A 27399-nucleotide genomic window follows, 5' to 3' on the forward strand; every position below is an offset into this window, starting at 1 on the left:
CAACTCTGGCTGCATGTTAGGATTACATAAGGAGCTTTGTAAAAATATCTATGCCTAAGTCCTGCTGATTTAATACTTGGATCGGTCCTTATATTGGTATTATTATTATTTTAATATTCCCCCGATAATTCTAATGTGGATTTAGGATTGAGAACTATTGATTTTTAATGCCTATTTCTTGGAGATTTAACAGAGTAATAATTTCTATAAATTTCATAGGCATTCTCTTCACTATTTCACTAAAATTTCATGGAATTTATCAGTCTTCAAAGTATGGTAAATGTTATAAAATATTTCTAATTTCTCACATGTATATAGAATGCATTAATCTGTATCACATAAATAGAAATAAACTCAAGATTTTAAATTGTAAATGTAGACAAATAGTTAAATGAACTCAGAAAAAGAAGTGTCCCTTAAGATTTTTCACCAATTTTAGAAAATGTAAATATTCTGATATTAACCAAAAACATATTCTTTTAGCCCAGCAAATAAGAAACCAAGGAAATCAATTATAAGATAGAACTATTTTTAGTTTGCATAGTTAATGTTTAGTGATTGATATATTACTGTAAAATAAGTTTTGAAAATGATTCACAAGAGTTTCATATTACCAGCGTTTGCCCCCTGCTTATCATATCCTTCAGTAAGTACTGTAATCTTTTTTATAAGTGATGGTTACTTCAACCTAATTAAGAGAACAAAACAAAGCATAGCTCCTCCAATGCCTGTTTTTGAAACTGAGTTATTTTAATTGATAATGATAAGGAAACCAGACCTAGAGGACTTTCGCTGAGACTGCATATAATAAGATATAAAAATCTGGGTTAGAAGGTCCTTTTGGATTTAAGTGTCATGCCCATGACTCTAAGATTGTTTGCATAGGTCTGTAATGGCTTCATTTCCTAAAGTACCTCAAAAGAAGTTCAGCAACTTCTGATTTCACTCTACTATACATTTCCCCCCCATATTTTTTCTCACCACTGAACAATGAAACATTATGATCAGCTTTAAGTTTTGCTTCTAAGTTACTGGTATCAACTGTACTAGCCTTACGTGCTTTGTAAGTTTTTTGTGTTTGTTTTAGTTTTAAAATCAACTTTATTGAGGTGTACTTATCTACAATAAAATACATCTATTTTAAGTATTTAGCTCATTGGGTTTCGACAAATTATTCACCCATAACCACCATACCAAACAACATATAGAACCTTCCCATCTGCCAAAATTTCCCTCATGCTTCTTTGTACTCAATCCCTACCTACCATAACAATCACTAATCTGCTTGCTATCACTATAGAGCTGAGTTTTTCATCTCATATGATTTTCCTGCTGCCTGAAAAAGTTCCTGTAGCATTTCTTGTAGTTGCAGATACTAGTGTAGTGCAGTGGTGTTCAGTTGTTTATTTGAAAATGCCTATTTTGCTTTCATTTCAGAAGAATATTTTAGTTGGATAGAGAATTCTATGTTGGTGATTTTTTTCTTAGAACTTTAAAAATGTTATATCTTTTGGCTTGAAGTTAGTAGTCCATTTTATCTTTGTTCACATGCATGTAAGGTATCTTTTCTTCCTCTCGCTTACTTTAATTTTGATGTGCCTTTGTAGGGTGTGTGTGTGTGTGTGTGTGTGTGTGCATGTACCTGTGCATGGTTATCCTTCTTGGAATTTGTTGAGCTTCTTGAATCTGTGGATTTATAGTTTCATCAAATTTGAAACATTTTCAGCCACTGTTTCTTTAAATATTCCCTGTCCCCTTTGTGGGACTTTAATTAAATGTATATTGTATTGCTTGATATTGGCTCACAGGTCACTAATGTTCTGTTCATTTCTTTCCCAGTCTTTTTTCTCTCAGTGATTCAATTGGATGATTTTTATTGACATGTCTTGAAGTCCACTGAACTTCTTGTCTGTAATGCCTACACTGTTAAGACCATCCAGTGAAATTTTCATTTCAGGTATTATGTTTTTCAGATAGAGAAGGTCTATTTGGTTCTTTTAAAATATCCTTTTCCATTATGTTCATTTTTATTTTAATTCCTTGAAAATCTTTATAAAATTAATTTAAAATTCCTGCATGTTTAATTCCATCACCTCGGTTATTTCTGCATCTAATTTTACTGAACAATTCTTCTCCGAGTTATGGGCCATATTTTCCTGCTCTTTCATATGTCTAGTAAGTTGTGGTTGAATGTTGGACATTGTAAGCATTATGTTGTGTGTCTAGATTTCAGTCTTCTGTAAGAGAGTATTAAGTACTATTTTTTTTTTTAACTGGCAGTTTGGTAACATGTGGATTTTTTTTTTTTAGGCTTATCAGAAGAATATGTCCAGGTAAAAAAGCCTAGTGATCATATGGCTTACCTCATTTGCTCTCCTTTTTTTTTTTTTTTTTTTCAAGATCATATTCTCTACTGCCTATTGTCTAATGTCTAAAAACATCTCTTTCATATATTTTATTCAGAATTATATTTGTTTACAGCAGGGAGACACTCTGTCATAGCCAAAAAAAAGTCCTTTGCTTTTTCAGCCTTGCCACTATTGCTTAATTATTGAATGAATCAGGCCAATGTTATGAATTTAATCTTGATATCAGCCTACTAAAATCTCATAAATGTGTATAATTACTCATGAAAAATAAAGAACATGAACATTTCAGGAAAATCAGCTGAAATCCCATTCACTGGTGGAAAATAACAAAGTAAATGCCCTAACAGATAGAATAGAATATCTATTTCTAGCTAATTTTGTCCTATTTTCATTGAGAACCTAATGTCCATATGTGTTATTATTTTCAGGTTGCTTTTTATAATCCAATCTCTGACAATGATACTTATATTACACTGTACTTTCAAATAGTTTCCATGTGTGTCAGAAGATAATATTCATAAAGAATATTTTTCTAAATATGAGATGGGAAAAGAAGAATAGAGGAAGTAGAGAGAAAAATGAATACAAGGTAAGGAAAGAACTAAAAAATTATTTTTCTAGTATCTATGATAAATTTGTGCTGATTCATCCACATTCTCTTTTGTGGATTATCCTTGCCTCATGGTCTGCATTTCTTTAGTAAAGAACACTGAAAAATGGGGCAAAATTATTACTAGATATTAAAATATTAGTAACACATTTATAATTTCATACTTGCAAACTGCTTAGATGCTGATCTTCTAGGAGTTTCTGAGTTTCCACCAATTTAAGCTGGAACACATCTTTGTTAGTAGCCAAGTTTGTCCTGCTGTTTTCCTTCATTTCTTTATTACAATTGATTTTGGATAAGAGATGTTTCTGATGCTTCTGATCATTTTTTGACAGTGATGAAGACAAGGCGTTATCTATAGCTCTGTGAACCATACATAAAAATGTTTAGTACATTTAAATAAAGTTACACTTCTTTTGATGTACATATAAATGACACATTCAAGTAGTGAGTGTGTGTGTGTGTGTGTGTGTGTGTGTGTCCAGATAATCACATATAAGGATATTGGAGAAATATGTAGACATATTAGAATGGGAATTTAAGGTAGTCAATAGTAGAATAAAAATGGTTGTGGAATTATATTTCCAATAAAGCACTCCACCTTCACGGGGGAATGCCCAATTATTCATGGATTGATTGTTAAAATTTATTCTTCTATTGTTTAGGACAGATATAGAAGGAATTCCTGTAGATGTGTAGAGTTAGTACTTAGTTCTTTAAGAGCATTTCTATCTGGATAATAAAATCTGCATTACTCTTAGTTCTGAATTGATGTCATGGCTGGTAGGTATTCCTATAACCACAATAGAGTTGGTTGAAGATCAGGCAGATAGAAAAGATGACAATTATTTGTCAGAGTAGGCAGGAATTTCCATTCTAATTTACTAGGTTTGGGTGCTTGGATCCAACTCCATGGAGGAGAGTGTACACATTTGTTTCTAGTTGTATCACATATATTAGCATGGTTTTCATGCAACAGAAGAGGTACCTTTAATGTAGAGTCTACTTTTAGTGTGCCAAAATGCCACCCCAAAATTATCAGGGGATGACACCATCTTCTATTAGAAATCTGCATCTTCTGGAAGCTTATAGCATGTTATATTTCAGCATATGTACAAAGTGAAAAGCAAAGAACAAAGGAAGATTTGAGGGTGGGGTGGGAAGGGGATGAGGTATATAAAAAAGCTGACTGCTACAGCACTAGGGCCATTAGTGTGAATCCCAAGGGCATTTATTCTTAATTCATTTGAATTCAATTAGCCAAGTCAATGAAAATAAAAATGTTTGGAATGTGACAAATGTGACATATACCTATCTCCAATACCCATATATATCTTTATTTGGACAAACTGGAATAGTCAGGGTCATGAATACTAGATTACTTACTATCCTTTTGTGACCACAGGGAGATCAGGGAGAGCAAAAAGTTATTTAACACAGGTTTCTGTACACTGAAAGTATGTTTCTCTCTCCTCCTTTTAGGCTTTTCTACTCTTACATATCCCTTCCCCTTTAATCACCATTCCCAAACAAAATATTGCTAAATCTACAAAACATCAAACTCAATTTATTTACCTTCAAAGTTGTAGTCTCTCAACTTTTTCTTCTCTATTTCTTTCTTCGCTACTCCACTTGCTTCTCTTCTCTTCTCTACTTTCTTCCCCCAGTGAGGCGGATTGAAGGGATGGATAGGAATAAAAGAAGATGGGGAGGTAGAAAGAGAGGGAGAGCGAAGCATGGGGGGAAAGGAAGAAGAAATCATAAAGGAAGAAGAAACAGGAGAAACTGGAGAGGGAAAATCTAAATAAGTTGGAAGCAAACATGGAGAGGGAGATGAATGCAAAGGTGAGGAAAAAAGAGGAACAGATGAAAGAGGTAAGGATGGAGAGGTAGAAGAGGAAGGTGGAGGAGAGGCAAGAGTGGATGAAGAGGAAGAAAACTGTAGAGAGGGTGAGGAGGATGTAGAAACAGTAGATGAAGACAAAGAAGAGGATGGAGAGTGACAGGGAGGTGGATGGGAGAGAACTGAGGCAGGAAGATGGTCTACCAAGGCCTGGGGCAGATTTGACAATGTGGTTTGTGGAACAGACTGTTGAACTGACTGAAAAAGATCTAAGCTAGCAGGATATTTAGGCAATGGAGTGATATAAGAAAGAGTGGGGACTGTTTGATGAGGGGGATGACTGGATAAATTGGAAAGCTTCAAAACAGGGAGAGCTTCCAAAGGGGTTGGGGAAGCAACCAGTTGAGCTGGAAGGGAACGATGAACAAGGGCAGGTATTAGAGTGGCTGGGGCACAACGTTGTGCTGTAAGGAAATGTTTGGGTCTGAAAGTTTTGTAAAATAATTTGCTCTGTGAGTCAGAATCAGGAATGGTTGGGGAACTTTGGGGTGGGTGGGGTAGACGATCAGGTGGCCCAGAAGGAATGGGGGCTGGTAGAAAAGGGAAACTGCTAGAAAAGCTGGGAGTAGCTGGGGCTGGAGGGTGAGGAAGATACTTAATTGGGGAGGACAATAATGGGACTGGTAAAAAGGTCTTAGGAAGAGTAGAGGGAACAGATGGACGGATAGGCAGGGGCTGGCGGGTGGGAGAAACAGTTGGATAGCTAGGAAGAATTTGGGAATGGTGGGATAGCAATGGGGCCCGTGAAGGAGATAGCTGATCAGGTAAGTAGGGATCAGGTTTGGAGACAGCTGGACAGGCAGGAATGGATCTGCACAGGTGGAAAAGCATTTGGACAGGCAGGTAGAAAGGCAGCCTTATTAAGATTTTTTGTTTGTTTGTCTGTTTGTTTATTGGGTTGCCTCTAGGCTTTTGATTCATATTATTTTTTGTCCTTAGGGTCGATACATGATCTACTTCTGATCAACCAGCATACTCTCACATGGGTTGAGAAATATACATAGCTTATTCATGTTCCCCTTTTCTCATTCCTTGCTTTTAGAGTATTTTCACCTCCAGAAGTCTGATAGTCATACAGATCATGAATACAGGCTAGACAATCTGGTTCAAGGACTAATACAAAGGGCAAATATAGGTCAAATAGACCACTGCTCAGCTCTGGCCAGATTTCTCAGGGTAGCATGTGTTTAGAATCGATGGTCTCACCACAAATATATGGATATTGGAGATAGATATCTAACAACATCATTGTAAAATATAATATTTTAATATGGGGAAAAGCATAGCTTCTTTTACCCTACATCTACCAGAAGGGTCAAGTATATTATATTTGTGGTAAGGATTTGGATGTGATGGAAGGCTAACTATATATATGTGTGTGTATGTGTGTGTGTGTGTGTGTGTGTGTGTGTGTGTGTATATATGCATATATATATATATATATATATATATATATATATATATATATATACACACATACACACACACACATATATATATACACACACATATATATATTTTTTGTTTGTTTTGTTTTATTTTTGTTTTTGTGTTTTTAAGGAGGACACAGCTCACAGTGGCCCATGTGGGGAATCAAACCGGCAACCTTTGTGTTATTAGCACCATGCTCTAACCAACTGAGCTAACTGGCCTCCCTGTAACTACTTATATTTTTAATGTTAATCCCTTATTAAAATTCTTATATCTCATTATTTCCTGAGGCAGCTTTGATTTTCATATGAGCACATTCTTTGTTTTTCTTGAGGCTTAACCTTCAAATGCTTTCCATTTCTTCATAGAATTTTTTTCTCCTTTAGATGACCACATTATTAACATCTTAAACTATTTTAACGATCATTAATATTGTCCATATAAGAAAAACTATTTATGTGTACTGATACACCTCCATTTCTTAGGAAGCTCCCTGTTTCTTGCACTATAGTCATGAGCTGCGTAACGATGTTCGGGTCAATGATAGACCACATATATAACTGCAGTCCTATAAGATTATTATGAAACTGAAAAATTCCTATCATCTAGTGATGTCCTAGCCATTGTGTCATCTTAGCCCAGCACATTCCTCACGTGTTTGTGGTGATGCTGGTGTAAACAAACCCACTGCACTGCCAGTCGTATAAAAGTACAGCAGATAGAATTAGGTACAGTGTGCATCCTTTATGATAATAAACAACCATGCTACTGGTTTACGGATTTATGATACTATACGTTTTATAATTATTTTAGAGCATATTCTTCGTACTTATAAAAATAATTTGCTGTAAAATAGCGTGCAGTGCATAGTAACATGCTGTACAGGCTTGTAGCTTAGGAGCAGACAATATAGCCTAGGTGTGTAGTGGGCTACACCAGCTAGGTATAAAACACTCTATGATGTTTGCACAATGATGAAATCACCTAACTACACATAATTAACATATTTCTCAGAACTTATCCGTCGTTAAATGGTACATGACAGTACTTTATTCCTCAACACATTTTAGGTTTATATTCCACAGAAAACATATTTTTAAGGTAACTGTAGTTTATCAATATTTGCAGCTTAATCATATTTGTGGTAAATAGTATAAATAAATATTTCTATTAACCTAACACCTGATCCTTAATATTCCAACATCTCATATTTGTACAGCATTTTATAGTTTATGAAACATTTTCACACACTTTATTTAATATTGTTAGTTATATGTGGAGAAAATTTCAATTTTTTAATAAATAAACCACTGTTCTCTCTATAAATTGTATACATTTGTTGTTTTTCAAATACATAACATTTATGTGTCTATAGGTGTATATACTGGTGGATATAGATATCATGAAATCAGTCATAATATTCGGTTGGTGCAAAAGTAATTGCGGTTTTTGCAATTATTTTTAACCTTTTAAACTGAGATTACTTTCGCACCGATCTAATAATATATTACAAAACGTAGTGTGTTACAATAATAACATGAAAACTATGTATTCTAATTTAGAATGAAGATAATTTCTCCTAAAACAAAGATGATGTATGTTATTTAGTCCTAGCACAGATTTGGTATAATGATAACTAATACATGTTTGCTTGCTAGAGGGCCCTCTGATTCTTCTCCATCCTTTTGCTTTCCAATATTCACATCAATAATGTTTCTAAAATAATAAAGAGGATTATATCACTCCCTGCTTAAAAATCTCCACTGGTTTTCTGCTAGTTATAGGATAAAGTTCAAACTTCCTAGCTAGACACACAAGCGTTTCACATCTGATCTCAGTCTGCATTTCTAGATCATCTCGTGTCTTACCAGCAACACATCCTATAGTCCTGACACTTTGAACAAGTTCTATTCCTTTAGGGGTCAGTGTTTTTTATGACACTGCAGGCATAAACATTCCTAAATCCAACTTATGCTTCTTTATTAGACAATTTATACTCATCCTTTAAGTCTTCTTTCCAATTTTAAAGTTTGTATTTCTTTATCACTTTGCTAATATTTCTGTAATAGCGCCTATTACATGGGAATATACGTGTATTATGGTGTAACTATCATTACAATGTAATGTAACTGCAATACTTTCTTGGCAGAGGACCATATGTCATTCACATTTTTATTCTGTCTGGCTATTGTTCTATCACTCTTTTCCTTTCACAGCCAAACTACACTTGTTATCCTTACTTTCTTGCTCTCTATTTCTCTACAACTCATTGCAATCTCTTTTCTGTCCCCCTAATTCCAATAAAACTGCTCTGACAAAAGGGGCCAGATAGTGACACATTGCTTCTAGGCTGGATATTTCTCTTTGATCTTCAAGACTCACTTCTCTACTTGTCTCTGCTTGGCAGAGACTGAATGATCCCTGGCTTTTTGATTTCTGGCTGAGTTTGGTCAATGGAAGGCACTAGCAAGAAATGGGAGGGTGACAGAAGAAAGAGGTTTTTGATAATTATTCTTTTGGCTTCCTCTCTGCTGGGCTTGGCTTAGCAGTGGCAATGTTCCCCCACTTAGGACCACAGATCCTGCTTGGTACCCCTTCCCTATAGCTACAGCTCTTCTCAGTTCAGGTCTGTGGTGGTAATACTGCCTTTGTTGTCAGTTCTGGGGGGTGCTTGAGCATCCTTTGTTAGCTTTCCAGTCCCTTTCTTAGCCTCTTTTCAGTCACCCCTTTAAATGTGCCCTTACAGTGCTTGCTCTAGTGCTATGCATGTAGTAGCTTCAATAAACACTTATAATAAATAAATGGAAAATATAGGATGTCAGAGGGTGCTCAGTAGTTGGTTGGTCCATCCTATTGCTTGTAGATGACTCATTTAAGCTAATGTGGACAGGAAGCAGGAGACACTGTACCTTTCTGAAGACATCTAGGAAAGATTTTCAGTGAGGAAAAACCCATTTCTACCATAGAGTTATTCCTTTTACCTAAATTTATATCACTACAGTTCAACACAATTTTTTCATCTCAGTAAAGATGAATAGCCAATGCCAATATTTTAAAATGGTTTTGAGGATAGTTTCCATAGAAAATTATTTAACATAAGCAGAATTGTAATACCAAAGACAACAAATTAAAATTCTGCCTTATTCTTAAATGATTTATTCCACTCTACCTTAATTTAATTTGTGAAAATAAAATAGTAACTGAAACAGATGTGAGGAGTAACTGATGAAAAGGCCTACAAACACAGCAACTAGAAAGCTATTTAATTATTATGTATTAATAATTACACATAATAGTCATAAATTATTTACCTCCAGTTTATTGTTGGTCTGTGGGAAGAGGGAAAGTTCACCTTTGGTTTTAAGTTGGATTCTTGAATTTGTTTGAGAGCCTCTTCTAATGGAGGAGCTGGTTTTTGAAAAACTAAGGGGATAATAAAGAAATATCAAATAGTACAGAATCACTTCATATTCAATGATCTCTTTATATATAATTTAATTGGTCAATGATAAAATACTACTTCAAAATGGTAAAAAGAAAATATTTTTTGGAATAGTCTAAATAGTTTAAATTTAGACATCTAATTCCCCAAAGAGAAACTGTTACCTCAGAATTCCCATCACCAATTTTAAGAATATATATCAGGAAGCTATAAAAACACCAACTAACATGTATTGAGCACTTACTGTTATAGACATTATATTTAAGCTCTTTGTAAGTATTATCTAATTTAATCCTCACCACCCTATCAGGCAGACATTATTTGAATCTTCGTTTTGCAACCGAGGAAACCAAAGCATAGAGAAGATAAATGACTTGTTCAAAGTCATACATTATATATGACTCACATAAATATATTTTCACATACATAATGTATGTATATATTCACATACATATACATTATATATGACTCACTCACATACTACTTTGCACAACCTCTAATTCACTTCTTGTTTGAGTTGAAACACAGCTCTCTTTTAAGGATATTGCTTCTCCTGAAGCCCTCTTAAGTGGAAATATTATTTTTCTACAATTACACACTGCACGTAACTGAAGGTCTAGAGGTAGGGTAGGTGACTTTCTGCTCTTCACTGATACCTCCAAACTGTCTTTCCTACTTTCTCCTTTAAAAAACCCATGTCATCAGACTTTCCCACTATTACATTGTCTGTTATTTATTCTAAAATGTTGAAGCAAAACCAGTATATTATTATATATGGGTTAACTCAAAATTGAACTTTACAGATGGTCCATTTCCCTAATCAAGAGGTAATAGCATAATATACTAGTGAAGAATACACAGTTATGGGATGGTTTGCTGGATATTCTAATAATAAAGGACCAGATTATATCAAGCTGTAGATTTTGAGTATCTTCTAATCAGCATATTTAATGTCCAATATCAGTTTTCATTGGTGAAAATAATAGCCTGTTGAGTAGCTTGATGAATATTAAATATGGGCTTTCTTTGCTGAAATTAAAGGTATTTAAAACAAGTGGATTTTCCGAAACATATTTTAATCACTCCCAACCATTGAGTCAACAGAGAATAAGAATTTAGGGAGGTCTATACCCTTTACCCTCGTGGATGGCACTTGAGGCTTGATTTCTAATCAGTCTTGTGTCTAGACATTAATATAGAAACATTTCTAATTGTCCAATGCCAGAGGGCACAGAATTCTGTCTCTGGAATGTGGTTGCGTATGCCCGAGTGTATACTTTTCATTTAAGGTGTAGTCAGAGCACCTAAAAGGACAGAGAACTGGAACTTTATTGAGCTTACTGAACTAGTTGTATGAGTTGTTTTGTTAGGCTTTGCTAATTAATGTCTAGTCAGGCTAGATTATAGTCTTGCTTTTCTTAACTCCCTCTTATCTATTAAAGAGAACTTAAAAACTGACTTTAAAACTAATTTAAGTCAAATTACAACCACCATTAATACTTCTTGTTGCTGTTAGCTAATGACCTCCCCAGGCACTACCTTTCATTCACTGATGATAATTTCAGCCTACATTTTTTACTTACTGTGTAGTACAGCTTTATCATATCATTTAATCCACTAGTTCCAATCCTTCCCATTTTTTTTACTCTAATGTTCTCACTCTAACAATATTCTAACCTCACTGAAGCCCTCAATCTATTGCCCTTCTTTGTAGCAAGGAGAACTGTTAGCTATCATGCATACTTGTATGTAGTGAAACTTTAACACTCATAATTTGGAATAAACTAAACTAATAGACAAATAAATAGTTGTCTTACATAGATTTGTTCTTCATTGATAGCACTACATTTTCTTAAATTATGAATTTAACGTTTTATGTGGGTAATATATTCATATTCAGAAATAAAATATATACGACACATTTGGAAGTCTTGCTCTCATTGGTCATTTATGTATCCCTTCAATGTTTCTTTATGCAAATACAATCAAATATAAATATATATTCTAATTTTCCCCTTTTCTCAGACAGAAGGCAGAATATTATGTATATTGACCTGGACCTTGTTTTTACACTTAACAATATATTCTGGAAATCAGGAATAGATCGAGGTTTTATGAGAGTATACGGTTTATACAATTTGGGGGCCCTCATTTAGAAAAAATAATGCAAAATTACTAATATAAAATTAGATATAGGGGCCATGAGAGTGAGGGCTCCTGAAACTTAAACCTCATAGCTTCATAGTAAATCTACCTATGTTGGAGGTATTTCCATATCAATCCATAAGGAATTTCCCCATTATTTTTTTCAGTTGCATAATATTCCATTGTGTGGATGTGTGCGGCATTTGTTTTTGCTAAAACTCCTAACTTTTTGTACCTAGGCCCTTTGATAGCACCATTTTTTGGGGCAAATAATATTCATGAGTGGTGACTACTTCTCTGAGGAATTTAACACAATTGACCACTTCCTCTTTCTTAAAACTACCTTCTCTTTTGCCTACTTATCCGTTATTTTCTTTGTTTGCTTTTGTTTCCCATCTGCTTTCTTGATAACTACTTCTCAAAATCCAGTTTTAGTTTTTCTTGCTCTACCCATAGTAAATACTAGTGTGCATAAAGGTTCTATTTTAGGACCCATCCTCAATCTGTGGTCCTCTCTGTTATTTAGCTTATCTTTCCTATGGCTTCATTTATCAACTATATATTACTCATTAGTGACTCTGAAATACATATTTCTATTTCATATCTTTTTCTTAAACTTCAGACCCATATCTCTAGTTGCTAATTTAATTTCCCCATTTGAATGAGCCATGGAAACCTCAAATTCAGTCCATTTAAAACTTAATAAATAATCTTTCACACCTCTAACCCGATTCTCCTCCTTAATTTATAAACCTAATTAATATTCTTATCATCCACCAAAATAATCAATTCACTAAAGAAGTATTTATTGAGTGCTAAAAATATGTGAGGCTCTGTGCTAAGTACTAAGGGCACTGTTCTCCTAGTCTTTCAACTGCTCTCTGTCAATTAGGACCGAATCCTCTTGATTATAGCTCCTGAGTATATTACTTCTTATCATCATATCTAGTGCAGGCAGTGCTTTAATTCAGCAGCTTAACATCTCTTGCCACAAATACTAAAATAATCTCCTACTACTCTACTTTAGTATGTCTCTACTTCGATCCATCTTCTATGTTGTATCTGTAATTATCTAACAAACAAAACTAATTATAGCAGAGACCCCTAGTTTCCTACCTAATATCAATTTTCCCATTTTTCCTTAGCAACAGACCCTGTATTGATAGGGGTGGTAATATAGCCACATTAAAAAAACTGTATTTCAGTCTCCCTTACACATGGACTTGCCAATTAGATATAAACAGATAGATATAAACAATTTAAAAATAACTCAGAGGTATACTCTTTTGTTTTTTACATTTCTTCCTTCTTCCTGCTTACAACACTGATACGATGGCAGCTACCATGTGATCATGAGGGTAAAGATATTAAACCACATATTAAGGATGGTTGAGCTGAGAGACAGAAGGAGTCTGGATTCTAAGTGACACTATAACAAACAAACCAGCTTTTGATTGCCTACCTCAGGATTACATATTATATGAGAGGAAAAAAAACACCCTATCATATTTAAGCTATCATTGTTATTTTTAGCAGCACTACAAGCTGCCCTGACTTACAGTAAGATTTCTAATGGCTTGTTTGCACTTAAAAAACTTTAAGTTGATTGCATTTTAGATAAAGATGAAATTCCTAGCCTAGCATGCAAAGCTCTTTGAGAAGTGGTTCCCGTTTATTTTTCTAGCCTCATATCCATTTTTCTTCTCTCATCCCTTCCTATGCTTCAGATATACTGAAATATATAATTTATTTGCAAAAACTGGTCCTTCTGTGTGGAAAGATTTTTACTTCCTCTTTGCCTGGCAAAATGCTCATTCTTCAAGATTGAAATTAAGTTATTTTTCCAGGGATGATGTCCCTATACACATTTAGTGTTCTTTCCTCTGTGTTCTCATAATACTTTATACAGTCTACTACCAGAGCAATTATTATTATATTTATTGACACTGTTTATATTACTCTCATCTCCACAATAAGTTGTGAGAGTACAATTAGATTTATTTGTATCTCCACTTAGCCCAAGGCTAAGTACAACATATATTTGTTGAATACATAAAGGTGCTCCTTGTACCTTCTTTTTTGAAGCTTTGACATTTTGTTGCTAATTCTGTGTTATTATTTAAGGTATAAAAAATGTCCATGGATACCAAAGAATCAACCACAGTCATATTTAAATTCTTAATTGGTTCCAGGTCTTAGATTGTTGGACTATATCACTCTGTAGGTTTTCTTTTTATTTTGCCAGTCTCTTAAATATGAATTTGAACCAAAGTGTGAATAAATGCCAGAATGAATGTGACGCTAATTCACTGAAATTAAATGTTAAATTTTCCTTTATTAAGCTACTTATTAGATCATTTAAAAAGACAAAACATTATAAGCAAGACTGATGTAAAATCAAACTTGTGAACATTCAAAATTTTCTACTAGAGCGGACAAAATATTCTCCTAATAAAACCTGAATCAAATTGCAATTTTTCATTTGGTTAAAGTCCTATTACTTAAAAAGGCATACTAGTCTTTTTAGTTTGAATTCCCACTTTGTTTCTTAATTTATTATTTTATTGTCTACTCAAGTCAAATGTGATTATAACTTTTCATATTCTAGAAATTAAGATACCTGTTCTCCTCCGCTGAGAAAGAGGAATATGGGCACGCTGAAATCTTTCAGTGACTTCTTCAAACTTCTGTTTTCTTTGTTGAAGTATTTGTTCTCTGATTTGGTATTCTCTTTCTTCTTGTTCTTTTCGTTTCTCTTCAAAAGCTCTATATTTAAAACATAAAGAAGATAACAGAATTAAGCAATAAGTTATAAAAATCTCAACACAGAAAAGTTTCAAAACTGCATTTATTATATAATTGTGTTTTCATATTTAAAAAGTTTACTTAAAAACAACACATTTTAAATTTAAAAACAAAAAAGAAAGCCCTCAACTAAGATTTTAGGTATCTTTGAAAGTGGTAATTTCAGAACTTTATCCAGGTCTTTTGCAACAAAGAGAAGTCTCTGCAATGAGGCTGTTTCTAATTTTTTACCTTCCAAGCTCTGCTGTGGAAAAATTGTTTTCTAAAAAGCTACATTATTTTCTGTAACATAAAGAACTAATTTGTTGGTGAAAATAGCAGCCTTGAAAATTCTGGGACAGTCAGAAAAATGCTGTATAGTTCTCTTTTTCCTTTTGACCAAACATTTTAAATTGGCTGTCATGTTAAGTCTGAACTGTGCTAAAAATCCAGACAATTTACTTACAAATCTTGATGTCCAACTTCTCTTAAAAATGAAGATTTAGCAACCCTGGACTCTTATTCACACACGGCTATGAACACCTGCCTGTAATCCTTACCCATTCCCTATTTTTCTTAACTTTCCCATTTCATTTATTTCTGATCACCCCTAGGCACTTCAGATTGTGTTTTCTAGTTTAAATTGTAGTTTAAACTGTTTCAAAGAAGAGTTTTATCTGTGGAAAATGTTTGTGCATGTTTCAATATTTATCTACTGGGCAATGAGAAAAATGAAAAAGCAAATTCACTGAAATTCACTACTAGAGAATCTTCCTACTGATCTCATTAGAGTGCATGGTGTTGGGGGGGTGGTTAACATCATAGGTTACTATTAATCATCCTTCTAAAGATATCCACGATATCCACTAGTTGGAGCATTATTCCATTCTAAATAACTCACATTTAGGGTACTGTTACTGGTGCCTAACGCTTCAAAAGGCCCAAACTCAAAATGTCTGAGTTTGGAATATTAAGTTTTTTGGTCAAGAAGGCGCCAACTCAGAAGATGGGAAACCTAATGGCGTCTCAAGTCCATTTTAAGAGGGCCCAGTTTCTTTTATGTCAAGAGAAGGGAGAATGGGTGGGGCAAGAGGTGGGATCCAAGGAAGAGAGGGGGGGGGAGTTCCTCCAAATCTCTGTATTCCCAGCCATTCTTGACATTCTTGACACCCCCACCCCCACCCCTGCCACTGATTTACAGGAGTATGGTCCCAAGACTCCTGTAAATCTTTCATAAACAGTCATGGCTTTGCATATCTTTCCCCACCTATTTAGGAGGCTGTTTTTGCAGAATTCCTCTAGTCAATTAGCTTATCTACAATAGCAGCTATTTACCTGAAGGCCCTGGAAGAAATACAGACTCTTAACGGTAAGAGTCAGATGGGAGAGAAGCAAAAGTATTCCACCCTGTTATAGAACTATACTTCTAGGCAGTAGGGCTATAGATCTTCAAGTGGTCTAACCTCTGTGGTAGGTTAGGAAGTAGTGGTGTAGTGCCACAGGTGGGAGAGAAGATTTTTACCTTCCTAAATAATCTCCTCCCCCGCCCCCAAGGTTAAGATAAGGAAGTATGTTTTCACCATCTGACTCAGCATAGTACCAGGAGATTCCACAAAAACACTGTTAGAACTAATAAACAAATTCAGCAGGACACAAAATCAACACAGAAAAATCAGTTGTGTTTCTATATATGCACAATGAACAATCTGTAAAGGAAATTTTTTTAAAATTCTGTTTACCAAAAAGAATAAAATATTTAGGAAGAAACCTAACCAAGGAGGTGAAAGACTTATATACTGAAACTACAAAACATTGCTGAAAGAAATTAAGAAAAACACCAATAAATGGGAAGACATCCCATATTCATGGATTGGTAGACTTAATATTGTTAAGATGTCAATACTACCCAAAATGAAAATCCTTATCAAAATCCCATGACTTCTTTTTGCAAGAACAGAAAAACCCATCCTAAAATTCATATGGAATCTCAAGGGACCCCAAATAACCAAAACATTATTGAAAAAGAACAACATATTAGATGCTCACACTAATGAGTCCAGGGCATGAAGAAAATATTAAACCAGATTTATCACAATCTGTATAAAAAACTATAGAAATGTACATTGTAATTTAGATTTATATTAAAATGTTAAAATAAAGTTCACATAATCCACAAGTATTCCATTTCTGACAATGCTTTTCATGCACCACACATAGTTGATTTTTGACTCCTGTTGACCCTATCTACACAATCCCAACTCTACCTCCATACTCATTCTTTTGCTCAGATCAGTGTAACAGCTTTTTACCCATTCTCTTTGCCTCCAGTTGTACTTCAATACAGCCTCTACCCCTTTGCTACAATGCGCTAAAATATAAATCTGATCATGCCACGTCTCTGATTTTACTCTTTCAACAGCAACTCAGAGTCGTAAGGAGAGACTTTAATTTCTTTAGATTCGCAGAAAAGCTATTTTATGAAATGTCTCCTACCAACTCTGTAGCTTCATCTCCTGTTGTCTTTTACATTTTTCTGTGCCTAAATCACACAAAAACTTTTATATTTCACAACATTAATTTTTTTCACATATTGTTCTCTTTGCTTAAAAACGTTTATCCCTTATGCTCCCTGGCTAACTTTTGGTTATCTAATAAGACTTCACTCTTCCCGGAACTCTTTGTCTTGTGGTATATGAAATGTGCTACCATACTACCTTGTAGGTGACTCTATCATAGTATTTTTTGCATGGCATTGCCATCCTATATTACTTCATTATTAGTAATTTGAGGGCAGCAATCATGCATTTTATTTTTATCCTCCAGTATATTAAACCCAGTAAAACTTGAGTAAATAAATGGCTGTCCTCTCTGACATTATTTTAATGGTCAAAGATAACTTCCAAATATCCTAAATTTCTTTAATTTTCCTTTAATATATTATGGATAATAATATAGTCATGGATATTTAAATCTACTGATATTGAAACTTATCTGAATCTATTTATATTTTTTAGCTTATGCCATATCTCCATATATGGAGGTTTGATGAATATGACTTATTGCTTAAAGTATACTTCCGTCTTATTTGGTCTAAGGGTACATTTTTCTTGCTTCATGGGTTAACTCGAAGCTCTATCATTCTCATTAATAGATAACGCAGCTACTCCATATTTCATGTTCGACAACAATTCATTCCATGATTCTTGAGGTATTTTTTTCTGCCTTTAGGATATTTAAAGGAATCTTTTTTATTATAGATCTTAGTAACTCTTCCAAAGTGCTTGTCCCTCATCTGATACTTGGTCATGTTTCCTCTTCTCTTTACTTGGGTAATTTTCCCTATTTTGTCCTTTTTTATTCTGTTAGTTACATTGTCTGATCATACGTATATACATATATTATATTGTTTTAAAACTATCTGAAGGCTCCTTTTGGGCTGTTTACTTCTTAAAATTTATTTCAATTTCTTTCCTTCATGAAGTCACATTTAATAAGATTACTGCCATTTGTAAAATTTAATGGTAAAATAAACAGAATAATTTTTTCTCCTGACATAATGTTTAATCATTGGTACTCAATCAACTATGCTTGTTGCATAAATAAATGCCTGCCCACTTATTTACCAAAAGATAGTTCTAAAATTGAAAATTAAAAACAATGTAGAAAATGAGTTAGTTTATTTCCTTTATGTGTGTGTGTATCTTAAAATTAATTGGTCTACAAAGCAGTATATTAGAAAGTTACTTGAGGATATGCTCTGGCAAACTGATGGCATAGGACAAAACAAAAAAGTGATGCTATGCTTCCATAAGCAAGAAACTGTGGCTCCAACTCCTAAGAGCAATAAAGGGAAGGCCCAGGATGCCAATTATGCACTAGGCCTAAAAGGTAACCAGTACCTATTGGAGCAGTACCTTTTGATGAAAGAAAGAGATCTTGGAGGGAAACAAAGAGGACTACATTGTATGTAACACTGAATGAAAGAATGGAAACTTGAGTATGTGATGAAAACATGTAAGAAAAATACTGGCAAATAGAAAAGCAAAAAGAAGTAAAAAAGAAAATAAAAATGTGTGATTTTAAGTAATTAATAGAAATAAAGAACACTTGGTGCTATGAGCATTTTCCTTTGAGTACTACTAGGGACAATACTGACAAAGTCAAAGTATAACCAACAAATAGTGGAAGGAGATTGTCTCTAGTTGTAGGAAAAAATACTTTAAAAAACCCAACACTCTGTAATCATAATGTGAGTGGACAGTGTAAACAGATGATGTAAAGCCTCAGTGGATAGATAATAGTAAGGCCAAAAAGACCATAATGATAGTATTCTGAAATTCAGAAGTGTACAAATAATTTGGCCCCCTTTATAAAAGGTGAAATATAGGGACAAATGATTAGTGTATAAAAATAAAATTTTGTATGTCTTTACATAGTATTGTAGGGTAACAGAAAAATTAAACATAATGACATTGTATTAGAAAATATTCTGCCTCTTAGTATTTTAAACCCAAACTTCTCCTCTATATTTCCTACATCAGAATTCATATACATGTTTGACGAGAGAAGACAGGTAGGGAGTTTATGAATCAAATTCCATATATAAAGGCTGCTATTGCACAGAGCAAGTCAATTATTAGAAAACACAACCGGCAAATATTAATTTATTAATCAACAAAATAAGCTTAATTGGGAAGAAGCACTATGTGCCAGACACCATAATTACTTTTACATGTGTTCTCAACTACTCCTCTCTAACATTACCATTTTTGCATAACAATCCCTTTAAATCGATGTATTAATTCAAATCATAAATGAGAAACCGAGGCTCAAAATGATTAAATAACTTGCTCTAACTCATGAAGCTAAGACTTAAACCTAGATCTCTGATCTGACTCCAAAGCCCATGAGCCTTTCAGCATATGATTATTCATCTTTATTGAACACTTATCATGTGCCTTTTATAGGCTTCAGGAGCCAAAAGGTAGGAGAAAAACAGAAGCACACAAATATAAAACAAAACCAAGTTTCATTAAATAATTTAAAGTACACCAGACAATGAAAGAGTTAATCTAAAGAGAAAGATAATGCCAGACAAAACTACAGGCAAACAATTTTGTATTCCTCCAATGGGATTTGCAACATATGCCCAATGATGTAGTTAATAAACTATAGGGCTTTTCTGCCATTTGCATATTATAGGAATATGGACAAGGTAGCAAAAAACAACAATGAAAAAATGGCAAAATCACTCTGTCTTAAAAAAAATCTAATAGTTCAAACAAATCTTGATAAATGTTAAGTGGTGATTGGATGGTTTGCATATTTACTTTAGTTTCCAGCTTATATTAGAAAACTGTTTTCTGTTTTTATTTATATATTTTTATTTGGATGTTTATATCAATATAGTGGAACTAAATTTTAAGAGATACTGGATGTCATTACTTTGGATATCATTAGTTTATTACAAAAGAGAGACATGGAAATTATTTACATGATGAGACTTCACAATTTCAGTGGAATGGGTGGGCAGCTTTATGTGATGCCATGTCAATAATGATTTCAGTCCACATACTTTCCAAGAATGTCACCATCTCTAAATAAGAAATAATCCTTGTCGTCTAGGACTACTCTGGTGCTTCCATAGTCTGGAAGAACTTTATCTCCACCCTTCACTCTAACTGGTTGAATCTCTCCAAACTTTTCTTTTAAAGCCCGATCCACCAGCTACTACAGTTGCTTGCAATACCTTCTTTTTTTTTTTTTAAATTTATTTTTTAAATTTATTGGGGTGACAATTGTTAGTAAAATTACATAGATTTCAGGTGTACAATTTTGTATTACATCATCTATAAGCAATATTTTCTTTAACTTGAGATTTTTCTGGAAGCATAATGCCTCTCTTTGTTACAGTTTTCGCAGCACTCCTTTCAACTAATACTCGGTCAAAGAGGGGGAGAAACTTTCCAAATGCCTGTCCTGCCATGACTTAGGCAGCAACAGCTCATTCTCTGCTCTCGAGCTACATTCTCAAGGAGAGACCTGCGGTCTGGTCCTTCCGACCAATGAACTTTAGAAAAGGCTGCCCAGCGGGCAAGCACGCTCGCCCCAGCCACCCGCCTCTCCCCACGCGCGCGAGGACACTTTTGTTTATGGCAATGGTTTATAAAACTATTTGATCACATTTCCACCATTATTCATATTGCCCCCATTTTTTTCTGATTGGATGAATGAGGATAGCACATACAGAAAAATTATATAGAAGTGAATAATAAATTAAAATCAAACTTTCTATTAGAGACTAAATACTAATCAGTAATCTTTTAATTTATCATGAAATGATCCAAAAATAAAGAAGATAATACACGTTATAGTCATTTTAAGAAGTGTAAGTTCTATGACGAAAAGATGGCTATGGTCACCGTCAATAATCTAGATAATACACCAGTATCTTTGTGTTTTATGCAGAAAAACAGTAATAAAGTGTGCAAAGCCACATAAATCTTGATCAGTGTTCTACAATTAAAGCACTGTCATAAAATGCTTTAAAAGCTTACTTAAAAATGCTAAGTAGAGAAACTATTAATTTATAATGACTTTGAATTTCTATACTGAATAAAATATAATTACTTACTTTTTTCTCCGATTTGACTCCACAAAATATTTACGTGCTCGATTTCGACATTCTTTTTGTTGCTGCAGTAATATTTGGCGCTCTTCTTCTAAATTTTTCTCTAGATGGATTTTCATATCTCTAATGATAGCATAAAGTTAAAGACAACAGTTTATGTCTTTAGTAGTTGGATGAGTGTCAGTGTCATCTGATAAATACAATTACAGCCTCATACTAATGACATAATCATTTCTGTGGAACAATTAGTATGTGTACACATTAGTGTTAGTATATAACCAGTAAATATTTTATGTTTTTTAAAAACGTTTCTCACTTGGTATTAGAACTGAAGATATATGTTACTTTCCCAGGAAAAAAAAAAAAATTACTTTTAGACATCAGGAGCTCAGATAAGGAGACTGCATATCATTTCATTCATTACACAGATATTTGAGTATTGATTAATAAGTTACTATCTTAGGCACATGTATGGGAAAATGAAGGTGGTTATATTTCACTAATAGAAAATACATGCAGATGAATCACACTTTTCAGTAGATTTCAGGATCCTTTCTGCATCAATATTACAAAAAACCTTTATTGTGTATTTCAAAACAATCATGTTTATTTGAACTTCTGCAAGTTTGAAAGTTTGCTATTGAGAACTTATTCATTTCCAATTACGTTGCTATTTAACCACCAATGGTATCATTGGCTATAATTCATTTTATCTTCATTTTATTATAAAATTTTGCACCACCTCAACACACACATATACCTACACACATTCGTATACATATATTTACTTAAAGTTTCTTCGGAAGGATTTATAAAAATGAAATAAAAGGGAATGAAACCTTGTTCTTTGCTAGCACAGAAACAGCTAAAGATTTATCTTGTTCTTCTCTAATAGAGTACTTCATTAAAAGGAATCAGAATTCAATAAGACCGTTGGCTAGTAAAAGTCACAACATGGCAGTGGAGGAAAGTGCTAGTTCCTTTCAGGGTACACAAGAACAACATTGTGGGGGAAGCAGGGGGAGAAGCATGCAGATGGAGTCAATTCTGTTCTCTGTTCCACGTTTGAGATCTCATCATGAGAACATAAAGAAAATCACAAATGTAATGTGTGTAATTAATGTTCTGACTATATATTCTTAAGTTTAATCAAACGACTGTCTGCATATATACATACATAAATGTTTATATATAAATATATGTATTATGTATATAAAACTTTTGCCTGCTGAGTTATAAAGAATGCTGCTGTCTTTGCATCTTTTCAAAGTATGATCTTCAAGTTTAAAAAATATTAGATGGTTGGTTACATTTTTGTTTTTCATATAAACTGCACCATATAAGTAAGATATTTCCATTAGAATCACTGTTAACTACTTGTTCAAAGGAAGGTAATTTTTATATACTTAACAGAAAACAAACCCAAGAATACTATGGGTTGTAGGATTGGGTAACACATGATTATGACTTAAAAACATAGTCTAATGTACCCCACCTCACCCTCATCTTTCCCTCTTCCAATTTAGTCCTTCTCCAAATGGAGCTCATTTAGGTTGTTTTATTTTATTTATTTGTTTGTTTATTTATTTATTTATTTATTTTAGTTTCAGGTGTCATTTAGGTGTTTTAAATATGTTGCTATAAAAAATAACTATGTGTCACACAACCTATATTTCTGCCAAATTTATTAGAGTAATCCTGATTCTTTTTCTTCTTCCACGGGCTTGGGTCAGGCATTCTAAATCTCTTGCAGTAGTCTTCTAACTCATCTCTTTACTTCTAAACTTGTCATCCTTCCTTTGAAACTCCACATAGCAAGCTAAAGGCAAATCTGATTGGTTTTCTCATTCTTTGTTGTTCTTCAAAAGCTCTTTATCATCTTCATGATAAATTCCAAATCTCTTGAAATATAATGCTTTCTATAATCTAGTTTGTTTTTCAACTTTCTTTCTCAACATTTCCCTACATGAATCCTATGCCCAGCCAAACTAAGATACTTACATAAACTGAACTTGCCATGATGATGTATCATGCCATTATCTCTCTGCATATGCTTGGCTAACTCTACGCATCCTTTCAAGGTGCAAAGAACCAAGAATACTGGTAACAGAATATGTGCAGATAAGCAAGAATAGGGTATGAACTAGGTAGGGAAGAAAGAGAGACAAAGTGGGTATTAGGATAAAATGGAAGGGAAAAGACTGGAGACATTCATGAAAATAAAAGAGGCATAGTGTGAAGGGGACGTGAGAGAACTTTAACTTAAAAAACCCCAAAACACTTTATTTTATTTCTATTTGAATTCTTATAAGAGATTGAAATGATAAAACTTTAGCTAATATTAAATAGGTGAACTTTGTAAAGTTTTGTTCTTTTATAGCCTTTAGAATCCGGAAATTTTGACTCTTAGCTGGATGGTCTCTGAATACTGAATTCACATTTAGAAATCACATGTAGAAATTTTACCAAACCACTTTATTATTTTAAGACTACAGTTCTTAAATGTTTTTCTCATTTAGTAATTCATTTAATAAATTTGAGCACCTATTTTGCACTAGGTATTCAATGGGAAGCATTACAGACACTAAGACATCCAAATTAATATTTATAAGAGGTGCTTAGGTGTTTAAGTGTTAGTAACATGATATTCTTGATTTAGTGTCAAAAAGAATTCATATGTATATTTATATATACTAGCAAAATATATATATAAGCTAGCAAAAATATATGTAGATACATATTTATACATTAGCAAAATTTGTTGGATTTTATCAAAGCCTCTTGGCTATCTATTGAAATGATCATTTATAATTAAAAATAATTTTAACCATATATTTAGTATTTAAGTATATTTTTAGTAATATGTATCTTTACGGGAAGCCATCATTACAATTTTGGAATTAAGTCTTTTTGGTTTTGTTCATTTAAGGTACTGCTGAATTTCTTTTGATGTTTTTATCAACATTCATAGCACATAAAATTAAAAGAATTAAGTCTATGACTATTTCATTAATGAAAATGATGGAAAGATACACTTTGCCAATGAACCATTTACAATGCTTCCCTATTTTCTGAGTTAGAGAGAAATCAGGGTCAGTGTAATAGGAGTTTAGTGTCCAAAAAAAAAAAAAAGAAAGAAAAACAAAACAAGTCAAGGGGACAGGATCAAATCCATACAGAAAACAATAAGGTTATTTCAGAATACATCTCTGAGAGGACAGTTTTGGGGAGTAGCAAAGGCAAAAGCCAAAATGAATGGGGTTAATAATGAATAGATAAGAGGAACTAGAAGGTCTATTGCAGGCTACCATTCTGAGAACTTAGCCAAAAAAAGAAAAGACAGAAGGGACAGAAGTTTGAAGAAAGTATTCAGAGAAGGGGTATTTTAACAGATATAAGCTCTGTATGTGTCTGTCTTCCTCACTAGATGTTTATCCTGATCACCTAGAACAGTGTCTGTCAAAGAGCAAGCACTAAATTAAAATTGTTTGTCAACTTGCTGTTAAAATTGCAACATCCCAGGAGAAGTAGAAGACAACGCGGATAAAAAAACAGGGTTAACTTGCAAAGAGAAGACACTCCATTCTCCGAGAAGAATAAAGATGATTATCACCGTCACTGCCAACCAAGTCCTTTGAGAGTACAAAAGTTAAATGCTAATTATCATAACATTCTCTAAAGAAATGTACATAGTTAACGTATTTTGAAAATAAAACTTTTAATTTTCTACAATGCAACCAACACCAACATCAAAGATGGGCTCGATCACTTCTTAGGGAAAGGTCAGAGATAAGCACGAAGCATCCAGGTCTTTGGCTTCTCATTTTCTCTCTACTGTCTCTCTCACAGCAGACTGGGCAGAGTATAGAAAATTACCCAACTGTGCTGGGCTTTAGCAGCTCTGGTAAATGTATTAGGTGTATGCTAGGTTAACCGTTAAAAGGGACTTGATCAAAATAGCAAATTACTTATTTGTGGAATTCCTCTCTCCAAGTAGCATGATTATTTAGGGGGTGGATAATATGAAGAAAAGAACATTATGGCATAACCCTAGAAACCAAGAAAGTAATCCCCATAAAACACACAGTTGATGTATTTTTAAATTCGCAAAAATTTTACACCAATGCTGAAGAATGGGGGTAGGATAACAAGGTGGGGGGGAAGTCGTCTTACAATGGGATAAAATGGTAGAATTTCTGGTCTAAAGGGAGCAACGACAGTATTAAAGCAAATATCAGCAATAAGATGACTGGCAAGTTTCTATCACCTTGCGTCAGTGGTAATGGGAATCTAATGAGAAAAAAAGATGGGCCCCGCTTCCAACAAGCTACCCCGGCAACCACGGCTGGTGAGGAAGGATACAGATAAGCGCCAGGTCGGTGGCGCCCGCCGCCCAGCCGAGGGCTGAGGGGGGCTCTGTCACGGGTGTCCGAAGATTCAGTGTCTAGTCCCGCGACTGCACTCCCTGCTCCGGGCCTCCCGGCCAGCATCCTTCACCTCAACGCCGCCTCGGGGCTCGCCCCTGGCGCCTCCCTCATAGCAGTTCTCTCTTCCTCCTTCTGCTCCTCCGCCCCTTCCTACACTCGGTCTCTCAGGCTCCGAGTCACGGGCGCGGAAGGGTTGACTGAGGGAGCTGTGTTTCCCGTGGACCCGCGCTGGTAGCTGTGGTGGCGACGGTAGCTGCGGTAACGAACCGGCCAGGCAATGGGAGAAGTGAGGGCAGCGACCCCGCCGCCGCCGCCGCCATCTTGACAACCAACAGACGCGGCGTCCTTCGCGACAGAAACCAGGGTGCCGGGCGGGGCGGGCGGGGTTACCGAGGCAGCCAATAGGAGGCTCTGGCGGCTCCGGTCCTGTCCAAACTGCCCAGCTGGCGGCGGGTGGGAACCCTGGCATCTCCAGGGTCCCGAGAGTGCAGGGGTTGAGAGTTGAACTGTGCGTTAGAGCCTGACTCAGTTCTACGTTTCCTTTTTATGAGGATGCTTTCGTGGGGAGATTGAGAGTCATGAAAGACAGTGACATGTCAAATCCCCCGATATATTCAAATGTCACTGTGAGGATTCTGAAATGATGGCTTCGGGGATAATTCAGGGTTGGATTTGTAGTTTAACTACCGAATCCTGTTGTGAAGTTTAAGTTGTGTCTTTCTGGGGCATTACTATTCCCAAACACCATCTCTTTTAAAAAGCTTTTAAAGTGGAAATTTCCTTTCTCTGCGTTCTCTCGTTCACTTCATGACATTTCTGCTATTCCCTCTGCAGTCGTGTTCCTCGCCATTTTCCCTACTTAAGAGGTCTACACTTCAAAGGCTCCAAATGGTGGCTGCCTTGCTGCCAGATTCTGAAAATAGACCATCATAGCATCAGTGGCCTGGAAAGAAGTCCAGATTTACCCAGTAATCTCCTGGGAAAATATGTCAAAAGAGATCATATTGAAATTCTTTCAGGAGGTATGGAAAATTGAATGGATTTTCTAGCCATCAGTTTAATGGCTATACAACTGAAAATTTGAAAAAAAAGCTGAAACATTTTGTTGGAGCCCATTATAAAAGTACATATAAATTCCAACTATATTTTATTTCAGCCAGTTTTTTTTTTTTTTTTAAACTTCCAGGTTGGAAACAGAATGTACAAACCAAATAAAGACCATTCATCCACCATTCAAATGTTTCTGCCTTTGTGAATCAATTTGTTCATTTTTAGAGTTCAAGTAATAAACTTTTCCTGCAGACGCTATTTAGAATAGAGGTTTTGCAAAGGTGGATGCAACGACAAATTGGAATGTGCTCTGGTGACTGAGATTTTAAAGTGCCACAGCAAATCCAGTCTCGATTTAAAACAAAAAACACATAAGCCCCCTTCAGGACAATGCCAAGAGGATATAATATACAATTTTGGCAAAGAAAGGCTACATGTGTGTACTTGGAGGATTAACTATCTTGGAAAGCTTTTAACTGGCCTAGCCACCAGCATTGACCTTGATTCTATTCCCACTGCTATCATCACAAGTCTATTTCTCTAGGGCAAATGAGAGAGAGAGAGAGAGAGAGAGAGAGAGAGAGAGAGAGAGAGAGAGAGAGAGAGA

The 27399-nt window shown here is 34.7% G+C and overlaps 1 protein-coding gene and 1 pseudogene across 6 annotated transcripts in view; both read right to left on the reverse strand.

Annotated features, from left to right (window-relative positions):
• CEP126 (centrosomal protein 126) overlaps positions 1–26099 on the reverse strand; it is a 62172-nt gene extending 36073 nt beyond the window's left edge. For all 6 annotated transcript variants that reach the window (XR_016018717.1, XR_016018718.1, XM_088791489.1 and 3 more), the window contains exons 1-5: positions 25678–26099; positions 21319–21438; positions 14521–14666; positions 9625–9736; positions 3144–3342 (exon numbers count right to left, since the gene is read on the reverse strand). Coding sequence is in view for 4 of the 6 variants with exons in the window: in XM_088791489.1 (XP_088647615.1) it covers positions 3144–3342; positions 9625–9736; positions 14521–14666; positions 21319–21438; positions 25678–25805 (705 nt within the window). In the remaining 2 variants the exon portion in view is untranslated. The remainder of the gene's footprint in view (positions 1–3143; positions 3343–9624; positions 9737–14520; positions 14667–21318; positions 21439–25677) is intronic.
• On the reverse strand, positions 20247–20670 carry LOC109436155 (10 kDa heat shock protein, mitochondrial-like; annotated as a pseudogene).
• Positions 26100–27399: the final 1300 nt, after the last annotated feature.

The sequence above is a fragment of the Rhinolophus sinicus genome, chromosome 14, assembly GCF_057876585.1.
Source record: "Rhinolophus sinicus isolate RSI-liver-muscle chromosome 14, RSI-T2T, whole genome shotgun sequence".
Taxonomy (NCBI): Eukaryota; Metazoa; Chordata; class Mammalia; order Chiroptera; family Rhinolophidae; genus Rhinolophus; species Rhinolophus sinicus.